The sequence below is a fragment of the Eleutherodactylus coqui genome, chromosome 7, assembly GCF_035609145.1.
Source record: "Eleutherodactylus coqui strain aEleCoq1 chromosome 7, aEleCoq1.hap1, whole genome shotgun sequence".
In the NCBI taxonomy this organism is placed as follows: Eukaryota; Metazoa; Chordata; class Amphibia; order Anura; family Eleutherodactylidae; genus Eleutherodactylus; species Eleutherodactylus coqui.
This window is the reverse complement of record NC_089843.1, coordinates 141529811-141550999: the sequence shown is the minus strand read 5'-3', so window position 1 is coordinate 141550999 and position 21189 is coordinate 141529811. Positions and strand designations below refer to the sequence as shown.

Below are 21189 nucleotides of genomic sequence, written 5' to 3'. Positions count from 1 at the left end.
ATGTGCCTTAGCGAGTATACTCGCTCATCTCTAGTGTCTACGTAATGTAAGGTGGATCCTATGTAGAACAGATGGTAATGCCTTCTTTTTACCAAGAACTTTTTCTTGAGTGTCTATAGATGCACATATTGCATGCTACAACCATCTCTATGTCAGAGATTTTATGTTCCTCAGTTTAATAGCGGGAACTATAACCAGTAAGATCAGTGATATTTTTCTTGACTTCAAGATATTAAGAAAACAGAAAAATGTTCAAGGCCGTATTATAGCCCTGTATAAGTTCAGAGCTCTATGGATCTGCAATACGGCACCAATAAAAGTCTGTGGGCCCCTAGTGTACTGTTATAGGGTTTTTTTCTCTTAGATTCATATGAAATGTGACAGAAAAAAATAATTTTGCTGTCTTCCATCCAATACCGTATTACAGGAAATTCTCCCCAGAAGGATTGCTTCAACACTATGGAATGAGAGGGCTCCACCATATTGGCTATGTGTACATGGTTATTTCTCAATTCATTTCCTAACATGTACATCATTTCATTGAGTTGTCAAATTACACTGAACAACTTTCTCAAAATAGTTAAACTATAGAGATGAGCGAGCGTACTCGGAAAAGCACTACTCGCTCGAGTAATTTGCTTTATCCGAGTATCGCTGTGCTCGTCCCTGAAGATTCGGGTGCCGGCACGGAGCGGGGAGCTGCAGGGGAGAGCGGGGAGGAACGGAGGGGAGATCTTTCTCTCCCTCTTTCCTGCCCGCTCCCCCCCCCCCGCTCCCCGCTGCGACTCACCTGTCAGCCGCAGCGGCACCCGAATCTTCAGGGACAGGCACAGCGATACTCGGATAAAGCAAATTACTCAAGCGAGTAGTGCTTTTCCGAGTACGCTCGCTCATCTCTATTAAACTACCATAATTTGGGGCCGAGAAACACAAATATGACATTCGATTTTGTTTATCAACTCTTACTTTAGGATATACTAATCTCAAATCAAAATACCAAAAATACGCTTTGAAGTTCCTAAAATAACTTAACTACTCTAATTTTGGGTCAGGGAAAATGAATGTGACACTTGTCACTTGTACTCCTTTCTGGGGCGTCTCTTGTCACAGCAGAGAAGTATTTTTCTATTTTCCCTGATACCTTCATTCCATTTTTGATATGTCCTGATGGAATCGCTCTCCATGTTCGTCCCTCACGGCACAGCAGTTGTCAGGGAAGAAGTCCGGGTGAGAATGTAGGAAATGGATTTTGAGTGCCTTGTTGCGCCCTAATAGATGGTACTTTTCTAGAAGTTTATTCACAATCTCAAATTAGTTGTTAACTCTTCGATTTCCTGGGAAGCCATGCACAACATCTTTAAATGCCTCCCATGCTGCTTTCTCGTTACCCTGAAGAAGTTTTTATCTTTAGGAAGATGACAAATCTGCGGGCCAATGAAGATAATTTCTTTAATTTAGCATCACTGAGCTATGGAGCTTGTCTTTTGAGGTACTGAAAAGTGTCTCCAGCCTCGTTCATCTTCTTTTTAAAGTTCTTCATGAGTCCAAGTTTTATGTGTAGAGGGGGCAAAAGAATTTTGTTTCTTTTTACCAGAGGATCATGCTGGCCATTTTTCTCTCTGGGGCAGAGATTTTCCTTTGGAGGCCAGACTTTTATCTTGTAGTGAGAAGACCTATCCCGATTGTCCCACTGTCACTCATCTAACCTTGTGGATCTGAATAAAGGTACATATATTTAACCTAAATGGTCTACATCTCCGAGCCAAGAGCTAACTCAAAGTTTACAATGTCCTTTTCATTTCTTCCATGATTAAATGATTAAGAAATACCTATTTTCAAGTCAGAAAGATTTTCCCTGTTGACCAGTGTTATCAGTAAAATTAACTAGACCCGCTCTTGATTAACCAACTTAGCATCCAGGCAAAATAGTCCTATGCCAAAAAGTAAGCTGGGACTGTGCCAAAGTCTGGAATTTTACAGGTCTAGAAGGGAAGGGAGAACAAATCTTAAAGAACACAGGAGGGAGATAGATACAAATTTAGTCATTAGGAAAATCAGAGTTGTCACCCATTGAGCCCAGATCACAGCTTTTTGTTAACAATGGAAATTGATTGTACCTGTTATTAATAACTGCTTTAGTTTTTCCCATACACTAGTTTTAGCCATCTATTTAATCCCATTAGCATTTTGCATAGCACTGAAATTGTCTACTTCTGCTCTTCCCAAAAAATGGAAATGTCTCGAAGGTTCCCATATACATTTCACTATTGCAGCTAATTTAAAATTAGTTCAATAATTTGCATATATACTGAGTTCAGAGAAATCTCCCCAATAGACCACTTCTTTGAGACCAGATTTTCCATGGTCTTCTCAAAGAAGTGTTACAGTATTTACAATACTAGGGGAAATTTATAAAGGGCTGCACACCACTATTGTGACATAAAAAGTCGCATAGTTTTGTGTAAGCTGAACCTGAGCAAAAATGGGTATGAGACTTTATAGCCTTTTTCCAACACACTCACCAGTTCTCAAAAAATTAGGTGGGGCTTACTCAGCATAGCTGAGAAATTGACAAAAATTGTAATAGAAGTCTATGGTTGCTAATAGCTGGTGTAGATTTCAGTTTGTGGCTCACAGAAAGCCCTCTTGATACATTCAGTGCATCTTCCCCCAGCAGGTTTCAGATTATGCATATTTTTGTGTAAACTGTACTTAAGCAAAAATATGTAACTTTTAGCCTTTTATCGGTGCTCTCACCACTTCTCTAATATGTAGATGGGGCTTAAGGCCCTTTTACATACAATGATTATCACTCAAAATTCGCTCAAAAGCCATCTTTTGAGTGATAATCGTTGTGTGTAAATGTGTGCCCATCGTGCACTTATCGTGTACTTTTCGTCCGTCACTGACTTTAGGTGCGCATGAAATCCTCGTCCCTCAGGACGATAAGATAAGATGGACCGCACGCTGTGTTCTCTGCGGGCAACACTGTTAACAGCCTCTGTAGAACAATAGCGATGTATTTAGAGAACAGACCACCCGCTGTTCTCTAACTACGTGCAATGAATTACTAAAGGGCTAATTTAGCCCATTAGTACCTATGCAAAATAATCACTCAAAACTGTCAGTTTCTGACGAATTTTGAACATCATCTGTGTGTGTAAATGCACCTTTAGTCAACATAGCTAGAAGGTGGGAGCTTATCACAATTCCCCCTAGATTAGAACATAAAATGTATGTATACAGATATAAATGACACTACTGCTTTAAATAACTGTATAAAAAATCTGACTCAACTTTCCACTGGATATTAACAGATAATAAGGAGGCTCTTCTGCTTTCTTTGGTTTTCTTTCCCAATGTATGTATGAATTAGTAATTTTTGCCCTGAAAAGCAAAGTAAAATAGGAAATGAACTGGCAAACAGGCTCACGTTTTCCTTCCACGCCAGCCTGCCTTCTTAACATCTATTTTTTATGTCAAAGATTTTATGCAGTGATGAGGTTTATATTGAAAGTGTGGTGACATATTGCAGCCATCACAGGAGTCTTCTTTGATATTAAAAAATGAATAAACTTTCATTTGAAGCTGTCGTCATTCCTCAATACATAAGGGCCACCAAACCTCAGGATTGATTGCAGTGTTAAAGGATTAGATCAGTAGAATTAGATTTCCCTATCAGAGGCATTGAATTCATCCCAAGTGTCTCATTGATATTATGGCTTCAGGAAGGGAAGCAGGCGCCCTGCTCTGAATGACTTCAAGCAATCAATGTCACTTTCCTTTATGTGACTTTTTGCAGGTGTGTTTTCTGTTTTAACTAAGCTGAAAAAAAGAGAAAAAAACCTCTTAAAGGAGATGTCCCGAGGCAGCAAGTGGGTCTATACACTTCTGTATGGCCATAATAATGCACTTTGTAATGTACATTGTGCATTAATTATGAGCCATACAGAAGTTATAAAAAGTTTTATACTTACCTGCTCCGTTGCTGGCCTCCTCGTCTCCATGGTGCCGACTAATTTTCGCCCTCCGATGGCCAAATTAGCCGCGCTTGCGCAGTCCAGGTCTTCTCCTGTTCTCTATGGGGCTCCGTGTAGCTCCGTGTAGCTCCGCCCCGTCACGTGCCGATTCCAGCCAATCAGGAGGCTGGAATCGGCAGTGGACCGCACAGAAGCCCTGCGGTCCACGGAGGCAGAGGATCCCGGCGGCCATCTTCACAGGTAAGTATGAAGACGCCGGACCGCCGGGATTCAGGTAAGCGCTGTGCGGGTGGTTTTTTTAACCCCTGCATCGGGGTTGTCTCGCGCCGAACGGGGGGGGGGGGTTTAAAAAAAAAAAAACCCGTTTCGGCGCGGGACATCTCCTTTAAAACACAACTATTTTTTTTACTATTAATCTGTAAGACAAGGTAATTTTTTCATCTTTATGAAAGTGAAAATTGTTGAAAAAGAGCTGAAAATTGTGCAATTATCTTATTTAGTTTATATGGAATTCTAACTAAATCTTGAATAATTGATAAATGGAAATAGATGGAGCCTTTATAAAAAGGTCAACAATCCCCTTAGAAAAACCCCAAGACTATTGGCTAACAGCACGGACTGACTTGCAAGGTATTGAAAGATTTTTTCCCATTACTCTTAATCTGTGGTTCTGAGCTTCAGTACTTACTCAATTAGGGCTCATGGACATGGCCTTTCACTTTGCTTTGCATATATAAGTGTATGGGGCTTTATTGTACCTCTATAATCAAATTCCATAATTATCTTCTATGGAACAAGAACAGAATGCACCAGTCTTGTTTCTTAACTCCATTTGAGATGTATGGTAAATGTGACACCTAAAAATCAGTGAATGGGGCAACTTAAACTCCTAATTTCCAAGTATATAAGGATCTTAGAGTTATTATCTGCACCTATTAGACATTTAAGGCATCTCCATTGGATATGCCATACATATGTGAGATATATTTTTTTAAAGTCATAGAGTCAATCTTCTTAAAAATGACATAGGCTGAAAAGCTGTACATTTAACTTATATTCAATTTATGATAGCTGCAAAAAGTCACCATCACAACTGTATCACTAATCATGACAATGGATGTCAATGTAACGTGTAACTATTGCCCGCCTCCTCCACCAAAGATACTAGAGTAAAGTGGTTGCTTGAAATCACCTCCATAGTCTGTGCTATATTAGATGTCACCAAAACCTGCCACAATGGAGAAGATGCTTGGTGATGTCATTGATCGACATCTTTCCAACCACACAGTTCAGGGGACACTTGTCATTTTGCCAAGTTAGTAATGATTTTTTTTTTTTCTCCTTTTTTTTGTAGAGCAATGTTCTTCATGCTTAATGTAATATAAAATATACTCACGTCCTGGAAACTAGAATTCTCTGCTAAAGTCTATAGCTGTCAATAAATATTGATACGAGTACATAGAATGTACATGAAAGTCAGGAGACTATCATTTTTATACCTTATGCTCTACATTATAATTGGAATTGGGCGGTAATTTTAATCCCCTCTGAATAATGTTAAGCTATGAATCGCTTTATTTCAGTATGGAATATTTAACCTGTGTTATGATTCATGGCAGACACGAAAGAAAACCTGCCAATATCAACAAAGTCCTGCATGAATGCAAACCATTTTGGGAGCTGTGAGCCTGTGTTCTGATAGCTTAACAAAACCAGCTTTAGGGCGAGCAAAGTTTATTAATAAAATATGAGCTGGATTTAGGTGCAAAAAAAGTTAGACAGAAAATATTCCCATGTAGATAGCAGAAAGGTATTAATAATAAAAATAATATGTTCCGAGCATAATGCAAGGAAAATGGAAGTGTCACAAAATACGATCTGTTAGTGTAGACATTTCAGACCAATAACCTGGATGAAACAATGAAGGCATGCACTTCAATAGCAGATGATAAATTTCCCTGCTAATAGAATATATTTTAAATACAAGTTTTCAAGAGCAGAGCTTTTCCTTCGGTTTCTTAAAAATCCAATCACTTTTATAAGTTCTTATCATCTGGGGCCAAAATACATTATCATTTTTGTGTTCTTGAGCAGATTTCAACATTCCTTTGAGGATCTGACTGCTGATATAATTTTAAAGTGATCTGCATTTTGAGAAATAATGTCCGACCACTGTATCTTTTATTATGAGCTTAGTAGTACGACTGTCATCAACTCCCGAAGAGGCGCATTCTGAAAGCCCAATTGAAATCTTTCGTTCTTAATGCAAAACTGGAGCTGCAGTCACTTTTTGACCCGCGCTGTATCTTGTATTGATGATTGGACTTTGAATACAGACCTAGGCGTATTATATTATTTCGGCTGCTATGATGAAAATTATCATCTGTGCTTGCAAAGTTTTCTATAGAACTTTATGTACTTACTACGAGTGACAGGTATGAAGAAAGATATAATGCAATGGCTGAGTGAGTCAATACTTTTCTGTCGGAGTCTTAATGTAACAGTATGACTGGGCCACACCAATCTGGAATTCACTACAATAGTTATATTCCCGAATTACACAAATTCTGACCTCTTTTCCATTACTTTAAGTGTGACCCTCATACTGAAGGTATATTAGGATAATTATTGGTTAACTGGTAGGTTTCTGTGTGATGACTGTAATTCTGAGGCACTTTAATGACTAAATTATAGAATTGTCTTATGAGTAATTCTCTAGTATATAGAGCTGCAAGTTCATGTGGATAGAGAACAACTTTGTATCTTGGTACAGCTCTTTTAAGGGTCATTGTCTTGTTCCATCATTCATCATATCTTTACCTTGAGATCATAGACTGCTGCTTTATATTCTCCTGTTAAATATAATACACTTTAGAATTCATGGTTTGCTCAATGATTTCATAGTATCCAGCCCCAAGGCAGCTCTAAAGTGTGATGCATCCTTCACTATGCTTCATAGTTGAGACGAGGTTTTGGTGTTGGAATGCAGTGTTCTTTTACATCCAAACATGGTATTGTGCAGTTGTGCTGAAAAGTTCAAATTTTGCATCATATATCCAAAAGCATTGTGAAATATCTGGGTAATCTTGAGCAAACTTGAGTTGACCCACAATATTTTTTGAGAGAGCAGCATATTCTTTTGCCATATCCTCCTAAATACAATATACTTCCAGAATGTTTTTCTAATAGTGGAAAATGTTTGGCGCCATGATAGTGTTAGAGTACTAGAGTATTTAAATTTAGGCTCAAAAATAAGGCTACTGGGATCTGAGCTCTCCCATGTGTCCAAATTACTTTACGATGATCATCAGAGAAAGAACAAGAGACATCAACTGTGGGAAGTCACCACTGTACTGTATCTGAGAGGATCAGCTCAGTGTTAGCTTTATTAATAGTACACACTAGAACAAAGAAAGATATAGTGTCTAATCACGGTGGACAACTCCCTAGAAGTAACAAATCATTACAGAGTCTTAGTGCTGACAAATAATGTGACATGTGCTTACATTATCTTGCACTGATAAGAGTGAATGTCGATACAATGACTCAAGGTAACACTCAAACCCCCTCCTTTTTCGAGCATAAATGACATTTCAGTCCAGCTTACATTGCTTGATGAGCTTCAGACTAATCTATATTAACCCCTGAATAGCAAGAGTAAGACGGAGATCATCTTAATACTTTCAGATTAGCTAGTGGAACAAAATAATCTTGTGGGTATGACACCATTTAATGGCTAACAAAAAGAAATGATGTTAAAAGCACAAACTTTCGAGACTACTGAAGTCTTTTCATCAGACATGGTACCAATGTCAATAGTGGATCTAATTAGTCAATCTAATAGAGGATACATGAACAAAGGTTTTTGCCATTTGCAGAGTCTTCTGTAGGTAGATGCTGTTATTCTTGGGTTCTCCATCACCTCTTTTTTAGGATAAACTGAGAGACAACAGTTCTGAGTTTTCTCCATGTTTAATTAATTTGTCTTATCGTTGTCTAATGAGTTCAACCAAAGTTTTTATGAATGCTTTTCTAGATTTTTCTAGCTTTGTGTCTTTATAACAAATTCTTTGAAGTCTTTTGAAAGTTGTTTGCATTAAGGTATGGGTCGCACTGTATAATGTTTATTGAAAAGAATAGTTGGCAGTAATCAGGCATTGTATGCCTTTATTTTATGCACATGTGAAACAACTCATCTCCTTTTTTAAAAAGTCATAAACACAGACATGTGCTTACTCTTTATCTCTGCACTGTGGATATTAATTCAATGTGCTCAATAAAAGAAATTAATGTTACAAAGACATCCCAGAAATATTGATGAGCTGAAAAACATTTGTAGGGAGGAATGGTCTAAAATTCCTCCTCTATGTTATGCAAATTTGCAGCTACAAGAAAAATTTGGTGGGAGTGTTTGCTGCCAAAGGGCTATCTACATGTTATAATACTAATGGGTTCACTTAGGCTGGGTTCACACAGGGCGGATTTGTTGCGGAAATTCCGTGCTGCTCCTAATCCCAGGATTAGTTAGCCATGTGGAAGAGATTTTGCAGAAATCACGTCCACACAGACTGGCCAATCTGTTGTGGCAAAGCCGAGCTGTGGCACGGAATTGACAGCCGCAGCATATCAGTTCTTTTTTTTTGGTGTGGCCTCTCTCCTCTCTATGGGGAGAGAAAGCCGCAACGGAATTATGGCGGCTGAACCACTCCAAAACCTGTGGCAAACTGCAACAGGTTTAAAAACAGCACTTATCCCGCGGAAATCTTGCGGTTTTTCGGTGCGGCCAAACCGCGAGATTTCCGCAGGGTCTCAGCCTTACTCATTCTCCCTGCACTGTAGATGTTTACACAGTGTGCTCAATAAAAGGCATGAATAGTACAACGGCTAGTCTGTTATTAGTTTAGTTAGTGTTTCAGATCACCTTTTATTAGCAAGCAATGCAGCAATCAGGGAAATTCCAAAGAGTTCAGTTACTTTTCTTGTAACTATAATTGCAATGGGTCCCTTTCCAATTAGGACAGAACATCTTACACTAAATACAGGCAGTATGGGTGGTCTTTTCAGAGTGTACAGGAATACAGGGTGTAATAACGAGCACCTATTTTGTTGATGGTAACTTCAGAGCAGTGGTGGAGGACTGGTTCGTCTTCAGCCATGCATGTTTATTATTGGATCAGCTGCAGGTGGATAACCCGCTTATAGTTCAAATAGATAGATATGTTAATTCAATACATTAGAAGTTGCAGCCTAATGTGTGTTATTAGCTTTGAGTCATATCTATGGAAATCACAGCAATTTATAACCACCATTCCATAAAAATTCTATACATTCATTCATTAAAGGGGTGGTCTCGCGAAACCAAGTGGGGTTATACACTTCCGTATGGCCATATTAATGCACTTTGTAATGTACATTGTGCATTAAATATGAGCCATACAGAAGTTATTCCACTTACCTGCTCCGTTGCTAGCGTCCTCGTCTCCATGGTTCCGTCTAAATTCGCTGGCAGCTTGCTTTTTTAGACGCGCTTGCGCAGTCCGGTCTTCTCCATTCAGCACGAGCCGCTTCAGTGTGCTCCCCGCTACAGCTCTTCTGCGCATGCGCAGACGAGCTGTCACTGCTTGGGAGCGCGCTGAAGCGGCCATTCTGCACCATCCTCTGTTAGAGGAAGGTGCAGAAACTGGAGCTGCCCAGCGGAGAAGACCAGCCCAGCCCAGCAGCCCCGAGAAGCCTCCCAGGTAAGTGATGGGTCGGGGGGGGCTGCCGCTGCGCCGGGCTGCGCCGGGGGGGGGGGGGGGGGGCTGCCGCTGCGCCGGGGGAGCTAGCGCTAGGCCGGGGGGGCTGTCGCTAGGCCGGGGGGGCTGCCGCTGCGCCGGGGGAGCTAGCGCTAGGCCGGGGGGGCTGTCGCTAGGCCGGGGGGGCTGTCGCTGCGATGGGGGGGGCTGTCGCTAGGCCGGGGGGGCTGTCGCTGCGCCGGGGGAGCTAGCGCTAGGCCGGGGGGGCTGTCGCTAGGCCGGGGGAGCTGTCGCTAGGCCGGGGGAGCTAGCGCTAGGCCGGGGGGGCTGTCGCTGCGCCGGGGGAGCTAGCGCTAGGCCGGGGGAGCTAGCGCTAGGCCGGGGGGGGCTGTCGCTAGGCCGGGGGGGCTGTCGCTGCGATGGGGGGGCTGTCGCTAGGCCGGGGGGGCTGTCGCTGCGCCGGGGGGGCTGTCGCTGCGCCGGGGGAGCTAGCGCTAGGCCGGGGGAGCTAGCGCTAGGCCGGGGGGGCTGTCGCTGCGCCGGGGGAGCTAGCGCTAGGCCGGGGGAGCTAGCGCTAGGCCGGGGGGGCTAGCGCTAGGCCGGGGGGGCTGTCGCTGCGCCGGGGGAGCTAGCGCTAGGCCGGGGGGGCTGTCGCTGCGATGGGGGGGGGCTGTCGCTGCGCCGGGGGAGCTAGCGCTGGGGAGCCGGGGGCTAGCGCCGGTTACCTGCTGTCTGGTCGGCGGCTGCGGGGCGTCTGGTCGGCGGCTGCGATGCGTCCGGTTGCCATGGAGACACAGCTGGCGGCGTCTCGGGAGCGCGCACGTCGGGCTGCAGCGAGCGACGGGGAAAGAGCCGGCGGCCATCTTGAGGAAACTTTTATAACTTGCTGAAACGCTGGAACGGTAAGTACGAACCAGCTAGAAATGTCATTTACAGGGGGGCTTAGTAATGTGTGTTTAATGGGGGGGACTGGGCAAAAAAAAAAATTAACTGCTTCCTCGAGACATCTCCTTTAATAAACAGAATGGCTTATCTCTTTGTTGGATGTTAAGTCTATTTAGTTTACATGTCGGTGATGCACCAATGATATTCCCAATAAATTACAAAGTAAGATATCCACATTAATTGTCTGCTACAGCTCATGCATGACCCCAAATGTTTTATAGCCTATATCAGGAAAAAGATAGATCCTGCGCTCATAGGAATCTATAGCATATAAAATTGTTGAAATAGACTTACTTCCAGGGAATGTCCCAGTCCTTGAAACCTCCCTGAAACGTCAGGCGTCATGAGAGAAATAGGAGATTCCCCAGGTCTTCCAACAAAGGGATTTATTTTCTCCAAAAAATGATAGAAATGTCAAATATGCAAAAATGAACCATCACTATAAAACTTTTATGACTTTGGTGAGTGACAAGCTTGATAAAGAGGCCCTGTTTGTTGCCCCGAAACGCGTTGCAGTATCTGTACTACTTGGACTCTGGTATCTTATTTGTATTGCTTGCAGATTGGAAATTTGTGTCATTTTTTGGAGAAAATAAATCCCTTTTTTGGAAGACTTGTGGAATCTTCTATTTCTCTTCTGCCACCTGACGTTTCAGGGAGGCCTCAAGGACTGGGACCTCAGCTGGAAGTAAGTCTCTTTCAACAATTATATATGCTATAGATTCCTATGAGCTCAGTACTAGAGATGAGCGAGCACGCTCGGTAAGGTCAGTTACTCGAGCGAGCCTCACTCATCTCGAGTAACTGCCTTCTCCTCCAAGCATGCTCAGGGGGGCAGCAGGGGGTGGCAGGGGAGAGCGGAGGGGAGTGGGTGGGAGAGTGAGAGAGATCACTCTCCCCACCGCTCAGCCCCGCCGCCCCCCGAACACGCTCAGAAAAAAAGGCAGTTACTTGAGATGAGCGAGGCTTGCTCGAGTAACTGACCTTACCGAGCGTGCTCGCTCATCTCTACTCAGAATCTTTTTTTTTCCTGATATATGCTGTTTCTTTCCTGGATTGCCACTGTAATCTGGAGTTGATTCCTGTCGACTCTCCACTTTGTGGATATACTTGAAACATAAGATTCCATCATATTGATGGCACCTTGGGGATGTTTCCTTTAACTTGTGGCTTGCAACTACCATGTATAGCCATAGGTCCCCGGTGAGTCCCTTTCGTTTATTTCCAGACATTTCTTTATCCCTAAACACTGCCCCTAATTACCGTTCCCAAATGTTTTATGGCACATTTTGTTAACCTTTAAACCAGTTGCTAGCTATCTTGTGTTCGCCACATTAATCTGCTTCTACTATCCATTACAGAAACAACCCCCCCCCCCATTGTTAGGGCATCTTATCAGAGTACATATTGTAATTAGTATAATAAATATGCATTAGGAAACATCTTCTCAAGTAAATGACCTCTAGAATAAAGTCACCAGTACATAGGTATGATATTTTTTCAGGCATAATCATTACCTTAACTGTTGTATTCTAATATTTATTAGACTGAGCTACCACTGGAATTTGCCGCAGACACCACATCAGAATGGGGCAAATGGCATGGCACTGCTCTGATCCCCTGGTCCTATTTTCCTCCTGGTGTTAACATGATGAATTCCTATGCTATTCATGGCTCTGGGATTGGCAGAGTTTATGAGTCGTTATATCCAGTTCCTCCACAGGACATTACTGAAGGACAAGGCCCCAATTTGTAAGTCTAATTATGTCTCTCTTCATTATAATTTCAGAGTGAACTGTAATAGATGGCATTTAGTATTGAATACTGAGTAACATTTAATTTGTATGCAGAGAAAGTAGATATCTACAACAATAGCTTTTTGGCGTATGCACACTTTATGAGGTACTACTGCTTTCCTTAACAAACTTATCCACATATAGTGAAACATCTTGGAGATGAACACCCAAAATTGCAGCTAAAGATATTCCTCTGTAGGAGTGGTTATTTCAAAGAAGATTGACAATATACACAAGCAGTTCTGGATTGAAATCTCAGGAAATTATAGGCCAAAATTGTTAGGTCAAAGAGCCAATAACTAGATCACCACCACCAGATCCAATTAGTCAGCATCTGAGTAAGGGAAGTGTAGGGCAGCTGAAAACTGGTCCAACACCTGGCACTGAGAATCACAACCACGAAATCGACTAGCACTCTCAAGTGAATTAAAACATGAACTTTATTCTATCTTGATAAAGAAGCTAAAGATAGAATAAAGGTCATATTTTAATTATTTTGTGTCATGGCTTTATGCAAATAAGGGAGGTGGAATAATACCTCCACAGCGCCACCTATTGGAAGGCAGCATTGTTTCAAGCCAAAGTTAGGCCTTAGTCACACGGGCGTTTTTTCACGCGATTTGCGCATCGCATGACGGATGCGCATGCGCAAATCGTGTGACCGACGCCGAAAAATCGGCCCAAAAATCGCCCGAAAATCTGCTCCTAGCCGCGTTTCATTAGAAACGGGCCGGAGCTGTCCAGCGCATTGCATTCAATGGAGACGGCAATACAGCGGCTCCATTGAATGCAAGCGCTGCGGGCGAGAGTGGGATGAATTGTCGGGAAGGGGTTAAATATATAACCCCTTTCCTGCAATGCATCCTGAAAAGTGAAAAAATAAAAAAAATGTATGTACTTACCTGCTCCCGGCAGCTGGAGATCCCGGCGGCCGGCCTGCAGTGGGTGTGAAGGGGGTGTGACTCAGGCTTGCCCCTGATTGGCTCAGCGCTGAGCCAATCAGAAGCAAGTCTCAGTCACACCCATTCATGAATTCATGAATGGGTGTGACTGAGATCAGCCTCTGATTGGCTCAGGCTGAGCCAATCAGGGGCAAGCCTGAGTCACACCCCCTTCACACCCACTGCAGGACCGCCGCGGGGATCTCAGGCTGCCGGGAGCAGGTGAGTACATCCTTTTTTTTTATTTTTTCACTTTTCAGGATGCATTGCAGGAAAGGGGTTATATATTTAACCCCTTCCCGACAATTAACCCCGCGCACGTCGGCAGCCCATTGCTTTCAATGGAGCGGCTGTATTGCCGCTCCATTGAATTCAATGGGCAAACATCGTTCTTCTCTGCCACAGCTGTTCCAGCTGTGGCAGAGAAGAATGATTTATCTTCTATATGTTCTCATTGGGGTCGGCGCTGCTGCCGCCGGCCCCATTGAGCGCATATAGAGAAGAGAACAGGAATCGCAGATCGCAGATAGGTGCGATCTGCGATTTCTGTTCTCTAATTTATCGGACGAGCGCATAAAAAGCGCTCATGTGTCCGATACCATTGCAAAGCAATGGTTTTAAAAAATCGCCGGACGCATGCGCATGCGCAAATCGCGGCAATAAACGCCCGTGTGACTGAGCCCTTAGACTGTTTATACAAGCCTTGTAACAATGACTGGCAATTAAAAGCAAAACCAGACTCCATGCACAGACAGCTGTTTCAGGGTATTTACCCTTCATCAGTGTGCAGAAGGAGTCTGGCTTTGCTAGCGAGAGGCCTGGGACGGGGGTCCGAAACGCTATATTTTCTCATTAGGGAGAGCACCTAGATGGTGAGTGAGGTGACTCACAAGACCATACATGCTCCTCTGGGTAATATGCAAGTAAGGGAGATGGAATAATACCTCCACAGTGCCACCCATTGGAAGGCAGCATTCCTTCAAACCAAAGTTAGACTCTTTATACAAGCCTTGTAACAATGACTAGGATTTAAAAGTAAAGCCAGACTCCATGCAGACATTTGTTTCAGGGTATTTGCCTTTCATCAGTGTGCAGCAGGAGTCTGGCTTTGCTAGCGAGAGGCCTGGGACGGTGGTCAGAAATGCTATCTTTTCTCCTTAGGGAGAGCACCTAGACGGTGAGTGAGGAGACTCAAAAGACCATACATGCTCTTCTGGGTAATATACTTTTAATTCCCAGTCGTTGTTACAAAGCTTGTATAAAGTGTCTAACTTTGGCTTGAAGGAATGCTGCCTTCCAATAGGAGGCACTGTGGAGGTATTATTCTATCTCCCTTATTTGCATATTACCCAGAGGAGCATGAACAACTTCTGAGTCTCCTCACTCACCATCTAGGAGCTCTAAGGAGAATAGATATGTATGGCTTTAAAATGTTTGTCTGCTGTTGCAAAATAAAGCAGAACATTGTGGTGCAGCATGTCTTTACCTGGTTGATCTCCTTTTCATTTGTCTTCTACTTATGAAACACTATCATCCTCTTTTCTATTTTCTTCTTATTGTTTAGTTTCTCCTTATGCACTCCATTCTATACAATGACAAAAAAATAATGTGAACATAATAAAGCACTAAATATTAAATACATACAAAAATAGAAGTTCTTGCTGTGTGTATGAAGGCCACATAAAACTATGTAAACTAGCAATCCAGATGGCTACTGTGCAAATACAGATGAAGAATCAACAGAACAGTAGATTACTGAATGTTATAACATGAGTATAAAAGAGACATGATTTAGGAAATTAATTTTCAAATAGCCTTTTAGAGGATTCATCGTTAATTCAGAATGATTAAAAAACAATGGGGCAAAAGTAAAGCTGATTTATTCATACACGAATTGACATACAATAGCCAGAATAATATAAAAAGATAGGACTCTTCCAAGTTTTTAATGCACTTTACAGATTTTCAATGTGGGCGCCATTGGTGACAATAGACAACCTAAAGGCCCATCTACATTGGACGAAATGTAGGGCAAATGATTTCCGACAGCACGTCCCAATGAAGCCTGCTCCTGTGCTGTTACATAGAGGCGGGGCAGCTGAGGGGAGAGTTCTCTCCCCACCTGCCTCAATTCACTGTAAGCAGACAGTCGTTCAGAATTGAATCACTGCTGTTTACACTGAAAGGCTTATTATTCAGATTTCTGAGTGAAGAATCTGAACAACTGAATGACTCTCCTCCAGTAATTTAGTCCCTGCATGCCTTTACATAGCCCGACTATCGCTCAATTACCCGCGGGAGCACGGGTATTTGAACAACTCTGAACGATAATCATTTCATTTACATGGGCCTTAACCCCTTAGTGACGAAGCTTGTTTGTCCCTTAATAACCAGGCCAAATTTTGGAAATCCAACGTGTCACTTTGACATAGAATAACTCCATAAAGGTTTTACATATCCAAGTGATTCTGACATTGTTTTTTTTTGCCACATATTGTACTTCATTTAGGTGGTAAAAATAGACTAATAGAATTTGTGTATATTTATTAAAAGCGCAAAAATTGGGAAAATTTTGGAAAAATTGTCATTTTTTTCACATTTGCAACTGCAATATGCTAAATATGTGCAAACATAACATACTGTACAAATTTTTGATGAGATATATATTTCCATCTGTTTACTTTTTTCTGGAAGCACATTTGAAAAACTTTAGTTTTTTAAAAACCATTTAGGAGATGTACAAATTTTACATTAATTATTAATGTTTTGAGGAACATTTTGTTTTCTACACTAAGCTAAGATTGCAAAGGCTCGTTAGTATGGGAATGATAGATACTGCCATAAATGACTCTATTTTAAAAATTACACATCTTAATGTATTCACTGAGTGCTATCATTAGTATTTCGACCCCACAGTTTCTTTTAAGGAGTTAATGCAATTTAGAGGAAAAAAAATAAAATTTCATATTTTTGCAAATATGTCATTTTAAAGGCAGTTTGTTTTTCTATAGTGCATATGAAAATGAGGATTTGTACCCAAAAATGGATACCCCTGTTTGTCCTGTGCTCAGAAACATATGCATTGTGGCCCTAACCTTATGGGCTTAGTCACACAGGCACATAAGAAGTCGGACGCACTTCAGGACGGACAACTCCCCGAAGAGCCGAAGAAAGAACACATGACCGGCCACGTGTTCTTTCTTCCGGCCCTGAGTCTGTAAGCACAATGAGGCCCAAACCGAAAAGAGCAGCTGGTGGCTTTCAGAACTGACATTTTGCTTGAAGGTGTTTTAGGCCCCATTGCACACTTGTAGAGCCCTTGAGCTTCCAAAACAATTTCCCAACGCGTTTTGCCCTGGAGTGGGCTCATCAGGGGCCAAAATGCTCTGCAGGATAAATGCATATATAAAGTGCACTGGAGGGTGGCTGAAATGCTTGTATTTGAACTGTATTGAATAATCTACAGGTGACTAAAGAATATTAGATGACTCGTCTATCTCATAGTTAGAGCATTGATAATCTAGTCTTTCTCTTTACGTGTAGTAAAAACAAACGTTCGTGATTGTTCTATGTAACAAAATGACCTTTAGTCAGTAAGACAAGATGGTCAAATAATTGGGCTTGCCTTCTGAACTGATGTCTCAAAGAGTGTAAATGTAAACTAGAGTAGGCCGGGACTATGTGAATAGCTCTGTCAACCAGATAATGCTAACTCTAGTCTACCAAGCTGTGATTTTGCTACCAAAGGATAGCTATGCTAGGGATGCTTTCAACTTAATTGCTAATGTAACCTAAAGTAGACCAGGACTTGTACAAATAGCCCTGTCTAACAGGTAGTACTAGCTCTAGCCTATATTAATACTACCAAAGGGTAGCTATGCTGATGATGCCTCAAACATAATTGCTATGATAGTGCCCTATGGTAGAGAAGGTTTAAATGTATAGATCAAAATAACATACAGATAGCATGTCAGTCCTGATGGTGGGCTGACAGCATGAAAAAAAATTATTTAATAAAAGTTAAATTTTAGTACTATTAGTCTGTCGGTCCAACCAGTGAGCTGACAATTTAAGCAAAGCAGAAGGAAAAAAAATACAATTTTCATTTTTTGGGTAATTGTGTCATTTTAAAAACTGTTTTTTTGTACAGCACATGTATAAATGAAGACTTGCACCCCAAAATGTTCAGAAACATACCCATTGTAGCCCCGATCTGCTTACTGGACACATGGCTAGTCCTGTAATGGAGGGAACACCCATTGGAGTTCAGGGCACAACTGAATTCCACGCCCCATTGCTCACTTGTGCAGAGAAAAATGTGGCTCCCTTAAAATAAACCCCCCTTCCTTTTTGACGTTCCCTAAATCTTAAATAAAAGTAATAATGTAAACTATGTCTGAAAACAGGGGTAATTACTGAGGACTGGTTGGGATTGGCACATGTGGCAATAAAACCGGGTATCCCCTCTCCTCCCATGCTTGCTGCAAACCCAACACTTTTTTTGTGGGTATTTCTTGACCTCAGTGGCAGGGATGGGGTGTAAAAAGTGGCGCTCTCTGAGGCTTTGCAAACTGCACATCCAATGGATAACAGTGATCACATGACCAGGGAGCACTTACCGTAGCCCCCTGTGAAATCTCCAGGCGCTTAGTTACATTTGGTAGCCTGGAGCAGAGAGATTTTAAATGATCCTGGCAATCCGTGGCTTTTGCACATACGTTCGCCATTTTGGGGACAGGTGCGTGTGCAGAAACCAGAGTAAGGTCTGCAGATAAATGCGGAGGCCTCAGGTACGTAATTTCATTTCTCCTCACAGATATGATCTATAAGTGGAGATGAAAAATAAACTTTTTAAACTTTTCTTTACACTTTTTTTTAGTTTACATGATCACCATTATCCATTGGATAACAGTGATCATGTGACCAGGAACCACAAACAACGGTCTCCGGTGATAGCTGCCTGCTCTCGGCTACTCATACTAGCCGAGAGCAGGGAGATTTTAAATTTCCCCGTCCTCCCGGCCTTCTGTGCATTGGCCTGACGTTTTCTGTCTGGCGTACATGCACAGAAGGTGGTGTCAGGCCCTGGAAGAACCAGAACGTCGCGAGACATTGCGAAGGATGGAAGTGAGTACATTCAGCTCCCCTCATGAAGCGCATCCATGAGGGGAGCTGAAACTTTAACTTTTTAAAACTTTTTCTACACTTTTATGTGACCGCCGTTATCTGGCGGGTAACGGTGATCACATGATCAGGTTTTGCTCCTGCAACTCCCGATGGCAGCAATAGGCTTTCGGCTATCTCCGAAAGCAGGGAGCTATCACCCGCATAGAACCGGGGGCCTTACTCCACAGGGCAGCCATCTTTTCATGGCCGTGTGGAATAAGACCCACTTAGTGAGGCTGTCAAAAGGCGTATCAGCGGTCACTAAGAGGTTAAAGCAATGCAATGATAACAAAGGATATGCTGGGATACGTCTCGGCAGAACTAGACTATTGACTTGACATTTGCCATGCCACCAACGGCGCCCACATCGAACATAAGGTAAAGTGCATTAAAAACTTACAGAGCTCTATCTAGTTATGTGCTTCTTGTTCTTGTATGTTAATTCATGTATGAATAAATCAGCTTTACTTTTGTACCGTTCTTGTTGAATCACCCTGTAGAGGGGAGTCTATTTATTGGCTGGGGATGATGGTATCTCCGATGAGTGTCCCTCACTTTAGTGGACACTATATAATGCTTATTTTCATCTATAATAGTGCTACAAGGGAATTGAACAATTGCTTCAAATTGCCTCCGACATAATACACCTAACTGCTCAGGGTAGTTGTAGACTTTGTGATTAGGTTATTTTTGAGGGAACCTACTTGCATTGTGTAGCAGCAATCATTCTTTTCTTTGCTGAAAAATGCAATAAAAAGGACATAAATTAGAAAGTTGCTTATTTTTTAACTTTACATAGAAACATTAAATTAATATCAGTCCTACTAACTAACAGTATTTAAGCCAGTAGTAACTGCACATTGATGAGGTAATTAGGAAAATGGAGCCCAGAAGCAGTAGGCAATAGGCCTGCAACTTCTCTCAATTATACCTGTACAAAAGAATGAAGTAGTAAGTCTTTGCATCTTTAATGCACAGCAAAGAGCTTTTATAAAATACTATGGAAACTGATGATTACTTGTCATTTTCTCAGCATGTTAAATCATTAACAAATTGAAACTGTACCAGTGCTTGCTGAGAAAATCCTTCAAAAGTGGCAATTGATATGGCTGAACTTTGGGTTTTTACTTTTGCAAAAATGACCTCCATAGCAAAAAACAAAACAAAACTGAAGGTCTGATATGTCAAAATCTCTGGATATTGCTTTAGATTCTGATTTACTACACTGGATATAAAGCCTGTTCAAAATAAAGTTAGGAAACTTTCATCTTTTAAATTTTAAACCTAAATCACAGGCATACTGTACAGAGGTACGATAAATGCCCCACACACTTGTATAGATGTCTTATTGTGATCATGTGTATGAAGCCTTGTTTTGTGCATTTGACTCTTTGCCTTATCTTCGGTAACTGCCCTTCCACTTCCCACCATGATGTATAATTATTTTGCCTTCTGATAAATGATCTGTACATAAAATTTCCTATTGCCTGTGTTCCCCATCCCCTGCACCTCCTGTACCACCCTCAACCCATTTGTGTCTAACCCAATGTACCTTATATTGTAATTGTTGTATTGTTTTGCATTTATCCATGCCTGAAAGCGCTGTGGAATAAGTTGGCGCTATACAAATAAAGATTATTATTATTATTATTATAATTATAAGTAACTAGAATTATAAAGTTGATTATATGCAGAAATTGTGTGATCACTGTTAGAGGAATCCATTAACCCCTTTAGTGGCACGCCCGGAAAATCTCCGGGGCTTGCTGCACTGACCATGCAGTTAAACCCCGAAAGATTTCCGTGGACAGCTCTAGTGCTGAAATGGGCAGAGCACTGAGCTGTCATCTGAAATTTCCTGGGGTTTTAATTGCCTTGTTGACTGATTTAAAAAACCTTCCCTGTGAGGCATGACATGGTAATAATAAACCTGCCACTGAAGGGGTTAAATGCTTGAGAGAAGAAGATATGAGAACATATGCAAAAGGGGATCTGTAGAAAAGGGGCTTCACAAGTGCAGTTAGGCTTTCACAATTATTATTCTATGTTTCTATTCACATATTTGCTAATCAGTGTGTTTACTTCTACAGTCATCTTCTGGAATATTTCAAAGAATTTAACCTTAAATGGATTATGGGGGAAGAATGGCAACAGCCCAACTCTCCTTTCTGGGACCCTGCTCCATAAATTCCATATTGTTCCATCAATTTTCGATGTTGTCTTTACAAAAACAAATGAGCCAAATGTTAAGGAACTTTTTCTTTTAGTGTTAAGTATTAGGAAAGTCCTTCAAAGGGAGTGTGTCACCAGAAAATGGCATATTGTATAAATCAAGTTTTTACATTAAAATAACTTTTGTTGATTTTTTTTTTTATTTTCAATGTCACAATTTTATACTTAAAAAAAAATTCCAATATCCTGCAGTTTACACACTGACCAATAGCCCTGTTAATAATTTGATATTTCCTGTTCTGTGGAGAAAACTTTTCAGCAGTCATCTTATTATCATCACAGGCCGAATTACAAATTAAAATACCAACTGTATACAGATAACACAAGATCCACCACTTACAGTAGGTGATGATCATAGCTGCACTCCTTACCCTGCACAATGACATCTGTAAAT

At 41.6% G+C, this 21189-nt stretch overlaps 1 protein-coding gene across 1 annotated transcript in view; it reads left to right on the top strand.

Moving 5' to 3' along the window:
• LOC136573542 (UPF0462 protein C4orf33 homolog) overlaps positions 1–20750 on the top strand; it is a 74696-nt gene extending 53946 nt beyond the window's left edge. Inside the window, exons 6-7 of the mRNA XM_066574819.1 lie at positions 12207–12412; positions 20654–20750. Coding sequence (XP_066430916.1) covers positions 12207–12412; positions 20654–20750 — 303 coding nt within the window. The remainder of the gene's footprint in view (positions 1–12206; positions 12413–20653) is intronic.
• Positions 20751–21189: the final 439 nt, after the last annotated feature.